The sequence below is a fragment of the Girardinichthys multiradiatus genome, chromosome 15, assembly GCF_021462225.1.
Source record: "Girardinichthys multiradiatus isolate DD_20200921_A chromosome 15, DD_fGirMul_XY1, whole genome shotgun sequence".
Lineage (NCBI taxonomy): Eukaryota > Metazoa > Chordata > Actinopteri > Cyprinodontiformes > Goodeidae > Girardinichthys > Girardinichthys multiradiatus.
This window is the reverse complement of record NC_061808.1, coordinates 14,828,036-14,846,644: the sequence shown is the minus strand read 5'-3', so window position 1 is coordinate 14,846,644 and position 18,609 is coordinate 14,828,036. Positions and strand designations below refer to the sequence as shown.

Here is an 18,609-nt window from a genome sequence, read left to right as displayed (position 1 = left end):
TTAATGATAACTGATTTAAATTTTTTTTTAGCAATGTCTAAGAAACCTTTTTAGTTTAAAAGCTGTTTGAGGAGAACACAAGGCAACAGGTAAAAAACTGCATAGATGCAAGCCGTTACACAGTTTACCTACTCTACCTTTCCTCAGGAAACAGTGATTTCCAGTACCTTAGGTCACCCATATAAAGCAAGGCAGTGCACAAGAGAGGTGTTTGAAAGAGGTAGAGTGGATGAAGACCAGTGTGAGTGGTTTATGACAGAAGCACAGCTGCAGAAGTGAAAAAGAAAGGATTACAAAATGGTAGTAAGATCTGCCATAGCATTTAGTTGACAGACAGCGGCACTAACAAACAGTACACAGAGCTGCAGGATATTGAGGTTCTGCTGATATTGGGGCAAAGGTTCCACATTAGGCGAGTGCAAGGATAATAAAGTACATATACAGTAAAGAAGAATGTAAAATTACTTGTAGGTAATAATTTGAAATAAATAAATGAATCAGTGAATTAAACCCTATTTGTATAGGACCTTTAAAACAAAGCTATGCAACACAAAGTGCTTTACAGGGTTAAAAACAGAACCCCCACCCCCCACCCCACAAAAAACAAACAAACATACAAAAATGATAAAAGATACATTAGTTTAAAAAATAAAAAAAAGAATAAAAAAATCCTTAACTTACAAAAATGGAGTAGGAAAGGTATAATATATATGTATAAATGTTTGAGCAAAATTAAATGAAACGTTAAAATTATGAACAAAAGTACAAAACTGTTTTTGATTTAAAATTATTCTCAAATGACATGCATCAGTCCATCGGTGTAGTGAGTGGTACCTAAACTTTGAAATGAGGTAGCTCAAAATACAAAATGTGCAATGCATGCATACATACAAAGACATTTACATTATTCACACACAAAGTTTATTATTGCAGTTGCATAAAAAAATAAACAGATTAGACATTTCTGTGTTCTTGCTACTAATAACGATGATAAATTAGACCAGCATTCCCACTAGCAAGTCGTAAACAAGCTTGTATATATAAAACAACTGTATTTAACATCTTCGTCTTCTTCGTTACAAGCAAACAGAAAACTTACTGACATTATCGCAAACACGAACAGTACAAAGAGAATGCAGCAAATCAAAATTATACAATAACTAAGGCACATTATGGGTCTTGTTATGCATAGTCAATTAACAGTAAATTTTGGAGATGCAGCAGTATGTATTCTGCCTTTTTATTCATTAACTTATTATTATTTACATATGCATGGATTTCCAAAAAAACACATAAATGTTTGGGGGGACCCAGAGAACATTGCTTTATGCGTGTAAAATTTCCCTAATAGGAGCATTAGATTAATTATAAAGCACAAAGTTTTATCATTACATTCAAACTTAGCTATAACATCTTTGGGCCTGATTTTAATAGCGTGTTTATCCAGAAGAGAGAGGCCAGCTAAAAAATAAATGTATTACAGTCTCTGACTCAAGTCGAAAAAAACTACAGTTTTCATCCAAGTCTTTAAACATTGAACGTCTTTTGTTACAAGGATAAATATTGGACACAATTTTAAGAGTCGTAAACAAGCTGAGCTTCAGACAAGTGGCTGAGCTCTGTCAGCTGAACCTCAGCTGATCGGAAGTACAACCCTGTTAACGTAACATAAAATACCTTCAACATAAACGTACATAGCAGACATTTAATACCCCAAAATATAAATTTCATATAAATTGTGCAGAAAACCTAAACATAAGTGATACATTATTAATAATAAAGCTTGTACAAATTGTTGTTCCACAAATTACTTTAGGTTGAACAAATTCTATTTTCCACTTATTTTATTTTGAAGACCTGTAGCATAAAGTCCATATCCGTGTTGCGGCTGCTTTGACGGCATCCCTAGCTGCTTGGGAGGACAGGGAGAAATGGCTGATGCTATAGCTGACACGAGAAGGCTGTACACTAAGCCCCAAAACTTAAATGACGCGTATGGACCCCCGAGTAATTTTCTAGAGATTGACGTGAGCAATCCTGAGACCGTCGGGGTCGGAAGGGGCAGATATACAACGTACGAAGTCAGACTGAAGGTGAGGCTGCATTAAGAAGTGCTAATGACGTTAGCTTGTAAGCTAGCTGCCAAAGCTAGCTAACCTGACTTTTCCTCTTAGTCAAAGTTATACATTATTGACATCAGTGTTGTCATCAGGAGAAAGCCTTGGATATTGACACATATTTCACAACTAAGTGCGTACTTGGGCATTATTTTTGAATAAAGAACTGTTGGCTTGTTGACAACACTATCAGATACTACCATAATTATGTAATGCTAGGCACTGTTACCCAGTGTTAGCGACTGTGCGAAGTTTTTGTTTAATAAAATATTTTAAAATATAAGAAAGACTGGACAAATACGTGTTCACTTATGGAAATATTATTTCTGTTCATTTTGAGGAAACGGAGTGTGTTCACATTTTGTTTTTGTTCAGGTGCTCTTAAAATACCAGCAATTAAGTAGCAGTACTATAATAATCTAATGCGAAAAAACGCAAAAAAAAAAACACCCACTCCAAAAACCTGACTCGTCCTTAAGTGGGACTCACGCCACACCCCATGGTGACTGCAATACATAGATAACAGTTTTGGTCATACTAAATGACCAACGTGACAGATATCCAGTTTGAATACCCGAAACAAAAGCCCTAGTTTTCCCTGCAAAAGACTCAGCAAATCACTCCACGTCTGGTTCTGATTAATTAAGGATTGCTTTGTAGATTACCAGTGCTGGACAGCAACACTTCTTTCAAGCATAGTATAAACTTTGTGCAGTTACTTAAAAGGAAATATATGGAGTCAAACAATTGCTAGCTGAAATGTTGATGAATTACAATATTCTTTAATTGAAATGTTTTTGTAAAATTAATCATGTTTAACAGTTTCGTCGCTGCATAGAAGTTTTTTTTAGACACTTTTGTACAAAGCAAGTAAAAAAAAAAAAAAAGGCAAAATGACTACCTGAATAAAATATATTGTTTTTCTGAGATCAGATACACCCTGCTGAATTTCTTAACAATTTAAAGCTTTTTTCCTACTTTTGTTTTTAACCAGGTCTAACAATGCTGGCAGCATCAAAATTAATTTACTCCTAACTGTACAAAACATGTACAGCATGTGGATATCTTGTGTTTTAGCCACTCAGCTATTAATCAATAAATTATTTAATTTCCAGAGTAACTTTCTCTACACTGCTATGCAGTGTCTTATCACTGTTGCGTTATAGGAGGCTCTGATTGATGAAGTTAGTTCCTCCGGAGCTACAGACAGGATGCAGCTTGCTGACTGATTCTCAACTTTTTTCCACCCCTCCTACGACACGTTTCCTTCCTGCAACTTCATTGACAAATTTGCTGAGAAGCCCCTTTTATCCAATTGTAAAATACTCTTTCTTTATTTGTACTATAAACACAATATTCAGAAATGTCACGGTAGCCTTTAGTTATAAGGCAAAGAGTACAAGGAAAATGTATCATGTTAATAATAGAAAAGACATCATGTTAATGTGTTTAAACATCTTTCTCACAGTTGTGCAGGTTAATATTTAATGTCAAATCAGTCTAAAACTAACTAATACCCTTTGGTCAAGCCTGGTAGTTTGGCATAAGCTAATGTGACATTTGTATTGTGTCAGAAAGCTAAATAAAAATACCAAGGTAACAAAATATCACTGTATTTACAAAAAATGTAAATATTAATGTACAACAATGTAATCATTTTTATTTAAAACAAAAATTGTAACAACTGCTAAAATAAACTAACATGCTCATTATTATAGTTATAATATTGACATGTGTGCCATTTTTCTTATTATAATTTTGATGCAGCAAACAAAGTACCTACTAAATTTTTCAACATTTTTCAAGTGTTTAATGTGCTGAATATGATTTCTTTTTGTTTCAAATTTAGTTTTAAAACTGTCATTTTAAAAAGGGCTATGAGTGGTGCTCCTTTAGTTTAGACACCATAGCTGGCCCTTTTTTTGTAACATTAAATGTTTTTGAACTGACCGGCAGTGCCAGGACAGTTGGGGAGTAGAAACTCTGAAAAATTTGTATTCTTTACACAGCCAGAGGAAACTCTTGTCTGTTTCTGATGCGTTTTATTAGAAGGACTGCAAACTGTAGTAAAGGAATCTCAATACACCTTTAAATCGGTCCGTGGCTTGCAATTCCCCACAACTAACGCAAATGCTAAAAAATAAGTTCTGGAAAAAAACTTTAGAATTTGGTGTAAGACATTTGACCTTCGATCGTGATCTTTGTCAACAAATTGCCATTGAGTAGATACATTTAGAAAGTCTTAAAATTCTAAAGACCATAGGCAGACGACTGCTTGGATGTAGTTTTGGAAAGCTATGATATTTCAGACGTCACACTTTTGTTCTGCAAGCCTCTTTACACTCACCGGCCACTTTAATAGGTACACCTGTTCAATTACTTAACCCAAATAGGAAATCAGCCGATCACATGGTAACATCTAAAAGCATATGGGTATCTAGATGTGGTGAAGATGACCTGCTGAAGTTCAAACTGAGCGTCACAATTCGAAACTGTATTTAAGGGACTTTGAACATGGCAATATTTCAGAAACGACCGATCTTTTCGGAAGGGAAAATGTCGAGTGAGCAGCAGTTGTATGCCTGAAAATGTCTTGTTGATGATGGAGTTGAGAAGAGTGGACAAACTGGTTTGATTCGGGCGTACTTGACCCCGCGGACGTCCGAACGTACTCAAGGCAGACTCAAAGCAGACATCCGCGCAAAGTTCAGTTTTTACGACAGCGTATGTGTACTGGGTGTCATGCGATAAACCGCTTTTGGAAAAAGTCTTCACATCAAACCGTTTTACATGTGACTCACCAGTCGCGAGGATGTGCAGTTTCACTGCCACTCTTTGCACCTTACTGATTGTACTCCCCTTCTTCGTCCCTAGTTCGGTTTAATGGCCCTCTACATGCGCAGTACGCGTGACTCCGGGAGCATTTAGTGGCCTGATTTAATATAGATTTTGGTGACAACAGTTTAGAAGCTCATGGAGAGTGGTATGGACATTGATGATTAACAGAAATTAACTGAGAAAAATGGGGGTAATCTCAACTGAGATTGCAATGGTATGTCCTAATACTTTTTAGCCCTGGTCTAATGATGAGAGGAAATCCCACATGTTGACAAAGGCATTGTGATTTTGTTGAAATCTCCAAAAGAGGCAACTCTGAAAAACATTTTCTTTTGCAACTGCTTTTCCAGATGTTTAAATTAAGAGATTGTTTATTATTGACATGGCTACAGGGCTCATTAAAGTATACAAAGAAATATTTATACTTTGTCAGACAGAACAGCAGAGTATGCATCAAAGTTGTTAAACCATTTTCTATAAATCAAGGACATTTCTTATAACTGATTTTGTTTAATCTTAATAGTTTCACAGATCATCATCTTTACTGATGGTGAAAAACTGTTTGGCAGTCACAAGGCTCATCTGATTGCCTCATCTTTTATCTCTGTCATTTCAGTTGACTGACACCCCTATAGTTAGTGACCTGAAGCATTTAGATTGGCTACCAGCCTTCAACTGTTTCATAGTCTCCACTGTTTCTTAAAGAAATGAATTTAAGGGGATGGAAGCTGTCTACAGGCATTAGCCTTGAATATAAGGCTACTGTACTTGATTAGCGTGTTATAATTAGCATATGCGTGTAATCAGCATTATTGTGCACCTCATAGCCCTGAGTGACCCTGCTTTGCATAAAACTACAGAAGAAGCAGCGCATCCCTCACTTTTCAATAAACGTGGTGTCAACTTAGCTTTGCTTCTCTCCTTCTCCTTTCTTTAGTTTTCTTTGGACGCACTTTCACTCCATCTCCAGCATTTTAAGAGCATTAGCCAGGAATGCATAGTGTTTGCTTTGTTATTTCTTGCTTATTTACTTTTTTCCATTTTTTTATTCTAATTTGTTTTAGACTATCACAGTAATCATCCTTGTATTATGAAATACAGTTTCTCCTATTAACCGTTTCTCATGTTCTCACCACTGTCCGGATATGCATCCCGAAATCGAGAGAGTCCTTGTGGCCACACTGAGAGAGTCTTGCTTAATCCCCTCATTGAGAACAGAGAAGAATGAAATGGGCCAGGGTGTTGGGGGAGAGTTGGAGCATTTACTCCCCATCCTCACCCCACCACCCTCAGCCCCTACCCATCAGAGGGCAGAAAGCCACCCCACTTCAACAGTCTTCATCTCATCCGCTCCTATCCCATTTCTCTCCCATCAGTGTGCAGTCATTTGCCTATTTAATTGTGTGGTTACTGTTGTTTGGAGTAATAATATAAACATCAAAATAATTAGCCATGTAAGAGATTCTCACGGTATAATTGCATTAAGTACAAATACTATAGTATTGCGGTAAATACTCTATGAAAACTAAATTAAATTATCTAAATGTTAATTTGATGCAAAAATAAACATTAAGTTTCTCAGTTTTCTAGTGGTTATTGCATAGAATATTCTACCTGTTGTGCTCTTTATAGAGTAACAAGTATAACAGCCTATATTTGCTTGGATAGCTAGCCTGCTGTTGGCTGCTTAACAATCAGTCATTCGTAGCTTATCAGCTGTACTTAGCAACAAGACGGTGTTACCTTAAGACTCATGGGTGGAGCTCTTTTTGCTTCCATCTCATGACTGCGTGTGTTGTTTGTAACGACAAACATTTCCAAACAGATACATTTATTTTTAATTGAAGAAAACTTGTAGTTATCTTCTTTCTAGGGATGCAGCTAACGATAATTTCTGTAATCAAGTATTCTATCGATGTTCCTGATGATTAATTCAGTAGCCGGATATAAAGTTGCCACATTCTGCGGGTTTTTCATTTTACTACTTAAGCTTAATTTATGAGTAATAGAAATACATGAAAAAGAAAATGCAGGTAAACACATAATTCAATTCCTTTGTTTAAATAAAACCAACATTTTATGGCTTAAAAGCAATAACATAGCATGCCTTAAGGGTACACTTGAATATTTGTAGAGAAGGATGCATCTGCAGCTAAAGCAAAAGTTCTAACATCAAAATTTCAAAAGCTCAACCTTTTCTTGTTGACCACTACAGCGCTAGCTGCCTCTGTAGTGAAAATGGTCACAAACAAAAAATGCATAAAGTGTCACTTGCCTGTTGCATTCTGGATTTTTAACAATAAAATGTATAATGTTAACCAGATAGGATGGAACCCTAGTAGTGTACTTAAGTGCCAAGTTACACTCTTCTTGTTTTTGAGTGCAAAAACAGACAAGAAGTTAAAAAATAATTGCATATTACCCTTTTAAAAATGTAAGCAACAAACTGAAATTCAGGTATAATACAGAAAGTACTGCCTTTTTATATATCAAACATCATTTCAGTTTCCTCCTGGACGCCAGTGGTCTTGTTCTGTTGACATTTACAGAAGTATTCCATCAGTAAAATACGTCTTTCTGTTTTTGAAGACGGAGTTGATGATAAATGTGTGACTTAGTTGCGGGAGTAGGGTGAGCCAGGGATATCCTGCAGCATCAAGGACGTGCTATTATGGAATGCTAATTCAGTTTTGCAGTACGCATACTGTGTTTTCTGTCAAGTTTAAAGTTATCCCACACTTTGTTCCTGCGCTTCTTTTTGCCCTTCGCCGTCTCCCTCCATAGCTGATAACCACACTTGGAGTCCACAGATCAGCAGGGTAGGCTATCATTAGCAGAACTGAGAGCATTGTGCATTTAATAAATTTAAGTACTCTAATCATCAGAGGAATCATTTCAGCCATACTTCTTTCAGCAAGTTGACTGGCAAATTGCAGCAACAGGTGTTGAGGGCCTGCACTGCATTACTTTCTGCTCCACACAGCTAGAGAAAACTTATGTCACTTTCTCTGTTATCTCGTTAAAAGGACTTTAAACTGTAGGAACAATTTTGCTAAACATTTGAGTGGTTTTGAAACATTTTAAATGTTGGTAAACTTTGATTCCATGTCAGAAAATTACTGATTAAACCATCAAGTTGTTCTGGGTCTGGGTGTTGTCTGTTTATCCTTTTGGCTTATTTCTCAGTCATTATGTCTAGTTGCAAAGATACAAGTGAAACAATTTGTGTTTGGCTTGGATTATCATGTGATATGACAAATATTTGCAGCAGCATTGAGGTATGTTCCTCAGACACTTGTTGACGGAGTTCGAACTGGTGATTTAAGTTAACAGACTAAATCTATTTATTTTTAGGATAGATTTGTCAAGGACAGGGAAAGCTGTTATTTCTAAAAATAAAGAAATGGCCCGTTTTTTTCCCCAAACTTTCCAAAACCCTTTAAACTATACATTTTCAATCTCATCTACACAAGTGAGCAGTTAGTTAGGAAAATATTTACAAAAATATCAGAATTTCTTTATATTAATTTTTAAAATGATATTTTTAAAAACTCTTATAAAATGTATTTCATTTAAGTACTTTACTTTAAGTATTTAGATATGTTTAAATATAAATAAAACTGTTAAATATATCTCATTGTTTATTAAATTTTATGTTATGGCAGTAATGTCGCTGCTATGGCATTAAATCTAAACTGCTACTCCACTTTACATCCCTTCATTTTAAGGGAACTCTTTGTAACTGTTCATCAGCCATAATGGCAATTTTTTTGCCCTGAATATCTCCATATTCTTGATGTCTCTAAAGAAAAGAGTTATTCTGCGGTATTCTGCCATGTTATTCGATCTTAATGGTGTCTTATTGGTTACTGGATCTCTGGAGGAGCTTCTCAAGCAGCATAGTGTATTTTTGTTTGGACCCACAGCAAACAGCGGGTTGGAGCTGCAATGTGGGTGTAGGAAGTGAAGGAAGGGGGTGATGGGTATTATCAAAATCTCTTGTTTTTTTTTAGTTGTTTTTTTTTTAGTTGGTTCCCATCTCATCCAGAAAGCACATTCAGGGAAGCGAACTTTGGGATCTCACTTTGTTTATGGATAAGAGTACATAAAAGGGCTCTTATAGTTCTGTCTCTCACTAGGTCTTCTACCCCTCCTCTTCTCCCATAGCTTCTCCGTCTCTCCTTTTTTTCCTCTTTTTCATTTGGGCTTTGGGGTGGGGGCCTTTGGTCATTAATAAAATGGGGAGAGACAGGGAGTGTGTGTGAGTGGAGGGGGCGGGGGGGGGGGGGGGGCTTGTCAGGCACAGTCAAGTGTAATCCAAAGTCTACAGCATCCTCTTCGACAACTATTTTAATGGAAATAGGGAACATATTGTATCAAGGCTACCATATCCTACTTGAAATGACAGTATCAAAAGTGGGAGTTGATACTATGGCAACAAAGCAGCTTTTTGCCAGATAGGCGAGTCGGATAGAGGGTAGGCTGTCAGGCCACAGGAGCCGGCAACCGAGGAACGAAGTGAGAGAGTATATGTAGAGACGAGAGCAAAAGACCCATTGCCCCAACGCTTTTGTTCACAGTCTTTTTTTTTTCTCCCATTTTGGAATATGATGCAATGAGATGGTATTATGTTGCCATTTTTAATGCCATTATTCTAAAAGGGGACTATACAGGAGGGGGATGCATGGGGGAGGTTTAGGATGCGCACTTTCAAACTTGACTTAATCCATCCTGCTAAAAGCTAATGCATGGTGGCCTTGAACTATTCTCTCTGGAGATGAGTGATCTTTGTCCACTCTCCCCCCTTCTTTCAGCGTCTCGCTGTTTTTTAAGGGTTCTGCCTCTTTTCAGGCCAGTTTCAATGAGTCCAAGGCATTGTGTCCCACACACTATGATTCACATGCTCTTCCTATGGAGCACAGATTGCACCTTGTACGTCCATAATTGAAAGAGAAGCTAGGAGATCTACTTTGACAGAGATACAGCTAGCTTTCTGCTTTCTTTTTTTAGAACGTGCTCCTCTTATATATTTTGCTTTTAAATACGACCTGTTGTGTTTTTCTCTTTGGAAATGCCTGGTTTTCATCTTTCACTTTTTATTCCATCCATCTGTAAGTAGAAGAGGCGCAGTGTGATGTTTTACACAGTCAATGAAATGCTAAGACCTGACCGGCGGTGGGCTGGTTCCGTGTTCCAATCACTACCGGGGCCTTTAAGCTGAGACACCCGCGGCATAACCTCTAACCAGCCGTGAAGAGAACAGAGGCCAGGGAAACCTGATCTTTGACTCTCTGCACTCTCACGCACCACCTCTTTCTGAGTGTTTTGTGCTAGCAAGAGAAAAAGAGAGTGAGACCTCTCAGATTTCATGTCTGTCATTTTCATCCCTCCCCTTGTCCTGAAAGACCAATCTCTTAATCACAGGGTTTGGGAGGATGAGGGAACTGAAAGTCCAGGTGACTTCCATAGCTTCCACTTTCACAGCTGCCACCATTGTCTTAAATTGGGATGGTTACAGCATGTGCACGAACCTTTATATTTACATTATTACCAAAGCAACTAGTCAAATCATGCATATCATCTCATGCATACTTTACAAACGTCAAGGTGCTTGGTCAAGTGTTTTCCTGTGTGTACATGATGGGATTAGAGTCACGGCGGTGGCAGATTACCTGTAACTGTGATCTGTTGTGGAGAGGATTAACTTTGTGGTGCTCCACGCTGTGAGGTAACATGACGCAGCGGGGACAGACCACGGTGAGAGGAGTGCACAGTTAATGCTAGAGCACTGGGGCGATAAAGCTGAGATAATCCACTTCTCCTGTGACCTGAGAAGGAGGAGGAGTGAGGGTTTCATTGATGACTTTACCTGGAGAGAACTTGAAGTAAAGGGCAATGGTTTTTGAGGTGTGGGGAGTTTAAGAGAAACTCTTTGGGAAAGAGGGAGTGGCAGAGCTTTTAATCGGCATGTTGAAATAGTCAGCTTTATGCAACTGTCCCTTTTTAGCCTGGTGCCTTCAGTGTACTTTTGGAAACCCTCTGGAAAACACTAAGGAGTCTAGTTCATCTCCAGTGGAAACTCAAGTATGTGTTGATTTTAGATTTTTATTGCCTATAAAACCCAAAGAACGCATGAAACACTACTGCCCTGTATTACTGTAAAGTAGGGATGCATCGATATCAAAATTCAGGCCGATATTGATATCCAAAACACAAACAAGGTGGTAATAAATATTGGTTATTAATATTGGCTCGGTTTTGCTTATCAGACCGATAATTTAGGAGTAATAGAAATAGATTCTGATTGACCCAACACAAAGTGATGCATAAATGAGAAATGGAAAAAAAAAAAAAAAACATGTTTATTTTGTTTTACAAATAAAAATCAAAAAAGTGTGGTTTGTATTTAGGCCCCCTCAGAATCCCCGCAGCATGATGCTGCCACCACCATGTATCAATGTCAGGATTGTGTGAAATTTGCATCCAGACCTAAAGTTCATGCCCTGCTTTAAACTTATGACTGACCTGTCTGCTGTGTTTCTTGGTCTTCATGATGCTGCTGTTCACTGATGTTCTGTAATAAACCTCTGAAGCTTTCGCAGAACAGCTGTATTAATACTGAGGTCAAAATGCATACATGCAACAAGAGATTTTAAAACAAGGCTGTCTGCACTCAAAACATTTTTAGTACAATTTGTGTTGTAGAGATACATTAACCTTAGTCTAAGCAGTGGATTAGTAGTGTTGCTCTGTTGTAGTCTAGACTAAAGATTGTATTTAACCATTTCCTAAAATGTTGGGCGGGATTCAACATTTGTGTATCATTAGTTTGGTTGTGTGTGAAACATAATTATTTTTAAGGCATGCATGAGAAATAAAATGTGAAGAAGAAAAAGCAGCTGCTCATTTTTCCTTGTTGAAACTCCATAAGAGGAGTTTCAAGGGAAGTAAATGTTACTTTGCAGATCAAGAGAAATGAAGAGGTAGAATACCGGAAAGGAGAAACCATGAGCACGAAAAGAGCACTTCTGCTCTGCCTCCTCATTTAGTCTTGCACTGAGCAGATGCAGCTCCCAGCCTCTCCATCTTTATTGTTCTTCCTTTATGATCACATATACCCTCTCTATTCTCCTTTGTTCAACCGTTTACTTAGGCTTTTAGTTAACTCTCCATCTTGCTTGCTGCACACAGTGGTCTGCCCATCGATCAGCCTGTTGCTCCTGCTCTACTCATTCTGCACCTTCTTGCTTAGTTGCTTTGCTTTCATGATTCTCTTCCCTGAATTCTGACCTTCTGTAAATGTGGCCTGTCCATGAAATGCTCATTCATTCCCTTCTTGTTTCTACATTGTCACATGATGGCCATGCACCGCCAGGACTAGTGAAGAGGTTTGGCATTGTGCTGTTATTTGCTGTTTGCTTCACTGTTCCTGTCAATGTCGAAACATCTCTCTCTTTTAATGCGAAATTCACTCTCAAGTAATTGTCAACAGCAACTTTGAATCATGCACAAGCACGTGGATTCACATACACGAAGACACACAAAAGAAACTGTAAGCTTTTTGAGTGGAAAAAAACCTTGGTGAGCAAAGGATTGTTAGAAATGTAAGCTGAACTTTTGTTTTCTGTTCCCTTGGGGCAAGTTTAAATTTAGTTGAATAATTTTTTCCACTCCTTTTTGTCCTTAGTTTTGCTCTTAGAAACGAACCTTACCAAGCCAAAATTTTCCACTAATCATGCCATTGCCCCACAAAGTTCAACTAAATATTTTTGTTCTTTTTATCTTGTCTGATGTTCTCTCCCTATGAACATCTCCTTGATATTGATGGCTTATACCTGAAATTAATTTAGGCTAATTAAATTCCAACCAATAGGGGTTGTCGTGCCTCTTCCTATTTTAGAGGTTTCATTTGCGAATGACACCACAGCCAATTTAAAGATATTCCAGTTACAAGTTGAAAAATAGTAGGCAATAATGATTTATGTATTTTTATTCTTCGATTCGTGAAAATGTAGATTTCCAAATATAAGTTGAACACACTAATAGTTCAGTATCCACAGGTATGGAACTAATGAGTTATAGTTGATCATTTTTACTTTATCCTCTCAATCTGAGACCAGAGGTACCAGTCGTCGTCTCCTTTTTTTAGTGGTTTACCTTAATCAGCAGTCTACAACAATAAAAGTTAAGAGTAGAATATTGTCATTTTGGACATTATTATGAATAAGTGCTAAATATTCCACTCTTTACATCTTCATATGTGCCTTTTTTCTTTGTTAAATTGGCTTTAAATAAAATATATTTGAGATTAATTCTATTCATAAGACAGATTTGTAGATGTGCAGTTGCTAACTGTGGGAAGCTGTTTTCACAACTCTGGTGATAATTAGTTTAATTCGGTAAATAAGTAGACATTTAATATGAGATTCTCATGCTGTGATCCTTAAGTAGCATCGAAATGAATAATTTTAAACAAAATGTGCATCATGATTGTTTTGTTCTTTTTATGATACTGTTTTCTCTTATATATTGTATTTGTTGTCACACAGATTGATAAGGGAAAACACCTTGCTTGATTTTTATTAATTTGTTTTAAGTTTTAGCTAAATTTTATGCAGGAGAAAATTTCTCTCACTCAACTTGATGAACTTCAGTTTGAATCATTTGACACATTTTCTTTTTTTCAAAATCTGTTATTTGTTTCTACAGCTCTTCTAATAACGTTTCTAAGCTAATGTACATCAGAGAAGGTGTTTAAGGTGTGACAGTTGTGCTGCCTGTGTTTTTCCTCAGACCAACCTTCCCATCTTCAAGCTAAAAGAGTCCAGTGTACGGAGGCGGTACAGCGACTTTGAGTGGCTCAGAGCGGAGCTGGAGAGAGAAAGCAAGGTGAGGAGTTTAGCACGAAGGCTGCAGAACAGTCCGCATGTAATGTTGGCCATACCTGCCATGTGGTAGAATAAGAAAGAAAACTGTCGGGAAAACGTTTTGGAACTTTGTGGGTGGGTTTTTATTAAAGGTTTTAGTTAGAGGTTTCAGACGTTCCTATAAGCATATTGAATCAAATCACACCGTGTTGCATTTAATAATTTGAAGCACTTCATAACTAATGCAGGCTTGTGTAACTGTTTTTATTTTGATTGTCTTGTATTCTTAGGTGGTTGTACCGCCTCTCCCAGGAAAAGCTCTTTTCAGGCAGCTTCCGTTCAGAGGAGACGATGGCATATTTGATGACTCTTTCATTGAGGAACGGAGGCAGGGTCTAGAGCAGTTTCTCAACAAGTAAGCCGGTCCACATCTCTCAAGTCTTCATTTTTTTTTAATGTCTTTTTTTTTTTCCTTCTGTGAAGTTAAAACGATTTATTCTTTACAAGTTCTGTGCAGCTGCCGTTACTTGCAGCTCTTCCCTGCTACTTTAACTTTTCAGAACAATGAAACACTTTGTGCGATAACTATATGCAACTTTTTCACTTCTCTCATATTGTTAACAAACTGAACCCTTGGAGACAGGTTGGCCTCTTTCCCGCTATCGTCCTTAATTCTCTTATAATTATCTCGCAAAGGACAAGAAAACCAGAAGAGGATTCAAGTGTGCACCCCCACAACATAATTTTTCCCACATTTGTTTTGTTGTTGATGTGTAATTTATGTTAATTGCAGCTCAAATTGCAGCGTGTGGTTTTCCAGGATGGTGTGTGCACCTCTGCTTATTTTTGATCCAGCATGTCTTCGTTTTCAGATGCCGAACAATAAAAGTTACAGTGAGATTGTAATCATTTGCTGTGATAGCAGACTTGGCCATTATCTTTGTTTCATGTGCAAATGCAGCAATGTTTCCTGTCTGAATATTAAGCACGTAAAGACAGTTGAGAATATTAAAAAGCATAAATACATTAAACTAGAGGAAGATGTGGATTTATATCCCCCATCCCTCTGTCTTTGCTTCCTGTAAACGAAGCACTGCTTTTGATCATATTATTGTTCAGACGTATTACTGGCCAGCATTGTTCAGTCTGTGATTGAGAGCATTGTGAAGAGTAATTCCTTTGAAATGCTAAAGATGATTGTTGCTGTAAAACAAGTAAGGGGGAGGAGAGGAGAGGACGATCAGTTTTTGATTACGCCAGTTAGACATGGTTTATACTTCAGGGAAGAGAGAAGAGCTTGAATCTCCTATTTGAAAAGGCTTTTACATTTTAAAGTTTCCCCCTCATGGCTCTCGTCCTCTGGGCCAATGTTTCCATACTCGTTAAGCAGAATTTGTTCAGGCAAGGTCGATTTTTATTTATTTATTTCATTTCTTCCCAGTCATTTCTCTGGTACTTGACCTGCAAATCATTCTGTGCCGTTTCATTTCTCCGCAAATATTTCCCATCAGAGGTTAATATGTGTCCATGTGTGCAATGTTATCGTGTTGATCTGCTCTGAGTGATTTAGCATTTGAAGATTGTCATGTTTAAGGGTCTCAGGTGCGCTGGTTAATTCTCGTTATGCTGCCGTGCGTCATTTCAGCAGACCTTCAGGAAAACCTAATGTCAAAATGGCTTTAAAAGAGGAAATGGCAACAAGAACAAGAAAATACAGCAAACAGCTGTAGTAATTGCTGACACATTGCTCATGATTAGCTTCCACATTAAAAGTGTTATCTCTAATATGCTACTTGTTTTGGGTAATCTAATTTATTTGGCTGTTATTTAGCATTGGATTAAAATTTGAATTGACATCTTAAGATTTGGTATTAATGTTAAGAGATTATCATTTTTATTTTTATTTTGCCAAATACTAGAAATGTGGTTTCTATGCATAGGCACATGCATGAATCTGTCCAGTGTGATGCGTCTTGATATAGGTAAAGAAGCCACGTTAAAAGGTCAACATTTCATTTCTTCAGAAAAGATGATTTTATATTACTAAGTAACAGTCAAGTTCTTTTTGTCCTTAGCCCAGGATAGATGCGTCTGACGTCTTGGATTAAGTACTGGCTTAAAACAAGAAATGCAGCAGTTGTAGCCCATGTCCTTGTTTTATCTGTGTGGTAGCCCAGTCATAGTCCATTTCTTATAAATCTCCCTCAAAATCTTTAATGTACTTTTCTTCACTGTCCCCTGGAGATTGTGTTTAAATCAGTTTCCCTGTATGTTTTCCTACCACTCAACTTTTCATTCATCTGCTTGCATTCAGCACTCTGTGAACAGCCAGCTTCTTGTGGCTTAGTTTACTTGTGAAGAGTGTCTGTGACTGTCTGCCGGAGAATTGTTAACTTGACAATCTTTCCCATGGTTGGATGGGCCTTAACATAACAGTTTTGTACTAACAATCTCATGTAGTATTTTGTAATTTTCTGAAGCAGATTTTTCCTTTTCATCAGCTGTTACTTGTTGGCCATGATCATCAAAATTAACAGAAATAAGCCTTTGAAATATATCAAGTGTATGTGTCATAAATCTTTTTAATCAGTTTGGCTTTTTAAATGGAATTACTGAAATAAATCTACTCTAATGAAGTGCATTTATACAGTACTTTTTTTTAGTTTTAGAAACCAATCGAAGCACATCTACTCAAGTTGCACACATAAACACACCAGTAAAAGACTAGTTTAGTAGTACATAAATATGTACTACAGAATTGTTTGTTAATAAATTTCATGTCTAGACTTGTTGCACTGGTGGTGCACTGAAATTGAGAGTGACCCCTTCTGGGTGAGCGAATACATTAGGTGATATAGTGTATATCACAGCCAGCCTTGACTTTAAGCTTTAAACGTCCACATCCCGAACTCGAGCTGGGACCTGGTTAAGCTAGAGAAGAGCGTGAAAACCAAAGGTTTGGCTTCTTATTCTACTTAAAGATTTTACTGGAATCGCAACTGAATGAAAACATCCTGAGAAAAGAAAATATGAACTGTCTCCTTTAGGATATAATGAAGCTTGGACAATGTGAGCTTAGACTCAAATTAGGTAACCTAAAATTATTTAAGAATTGTTAAAAATCCACACAACACACTAACCTTATCCTCACACTGTGAAATGGTTAAATCTATATATGCTTTCAGCAATCGAATTTAAGTTTAAAAACGCTGCTTACTTTGTCTTCTATGTCACTGTTGTATAGGCGAGGACGAAGGAAAAAACATGCAAGTTGAAATTAGTTTGAATGATATTTATATACACAGATGTATACAATAGGTCAGAAATGGACCATCAGAGCTGTGTGGTCTGATGTATTTTGGGTTTAATAAACAGAATGCTTTGGAGAAATAATTTAGGTTTCAACAAATGGTGTCTTTATAGAAAGTTGTTTTGTTTGTTAAATATTGAACATTGCTAAAAAATTATTAATGGTACTGATGATAACCCAGATAATATTTTTGATCGCTTAAAGTCTGCATCAGCTATATGAATCAAAGTGTTCTTGGACATGAAGATTACCAGATCAGCACATGGATTTGCTCTACTTAATTCATTATTTCACCTTGAATATGTTTGCATTACTATTTATTTTTTGTTCAGTTTGCAAATGTTGCACAAAGAAAATGCAAAGTTTAAATCATTTTTCAAAGTCCCATTGCAAATTTGCTAATTGTTTTTGTTCTTGCCCAGTACAGTTTCATATAAATGTCACCTTGCCGCCACGAGTGTAAAAGCATCTCTCTTGCTCTTTTATGTGTTTCTTCCCAGAGTGGCCGGCCACCCTCTAGCTCAGAATGAACGCTGCCTACACATGTTTCTACAGGACGAGTCTGTGGACAAGAACTACACCCCTTCCAAAATCAGACAAGCCTGAAAAAAACAAAAAACACAACATGGCTCTGCTTGGCCTTCTCTGGCTCGGCCTGACAACCCAAAGCTCTCTTCACTGCTCCAAATTTCTCTCTAAAAACATTTCTGTGACACTTTCTTCCTTCCTACATTGTCTAAAATATAATTTCTTGGCTATTTAGGTTTAATTGCTAATCACTCTGTTTTAATGTTCCAATTGGACAAGAATGTTATATACACAGCTGTGGTCTAAAGTGATTTATAGATATTTTTCTTCATGTCTTAAATATGCCACTAACAAAGAATACATATTATATATTTATCATTTATCCATGTCCTGAATATATATTTCTTTATGTTACTTTTGAATGAAACCTGTCTGTATGCAAAGCTTGTGTAATGTCCCACACCACCCTCCATCAACGAGTTGCTCTCCATAACCAGCGCCCGAACACACATACACACATTCGACGGACCTCGACTTTCAAGCCACACTTAGTTGTTGTCTTAAAAAGGATGCATGTGTGTGTGTCTGTACGCATCGTATCCACCAGCACCTACTCGATGTTCACCATGTTTTCTAGCATGCAGTTTACACGGAAGGAACTGCCATATTTCTACTGGCAATATGCATTTTGAGATTTGTATACTGCTGTGCCATTTTTGATTTTTTTTTTTTTTTTGTTTATTTTCAAACTTTTTCCAATAAAACTGGTGAAATGTCTTCATGCCGAAGTGCATTTTTGTCATCCTAGCCACATTATGAAATGCAGTTGCACTAACTATCAAGGTGGTCAAATTTTATTTAGCGTTTAATAAATAAATCTACATTTTATAATAAAGAAATTTAGAAGTGATGGTTATTCAGATGGCTTATTAAACAGTCCTGGGATTTT

At 37.1% G+C, this 18,609-nt stretch overlaps 1 protein-coding gene across 1 annotated transcript; it reads left to right on the top strand.

Annotated features, from left to right (window-relative positions):
- Positions 1–1,892: 1,892 nt before the first annotated feature.
- Positions 1,893–18,437, top strand: snx3 (sorting nexin 3). The gene is made up of 4 exons (XM_047388195.1): positions 1,893–2,093; positions 13,749–13,844; positions 14,113–14,237; positions 17,633–18,437. Exons 1-4 carry the CDS (start codon positions 1,932–1,934, stop codon positions 17,736–17,738), a joined length of 489 nt encoding a protein of 162 aa, XP_047244151.1. The 5' UTR covers positions 1,893–1,931; the 3' UTR covers positions 17,739–18,437.
- Positions 18,438–18,609: the final 172 nt, after the last annotated feature.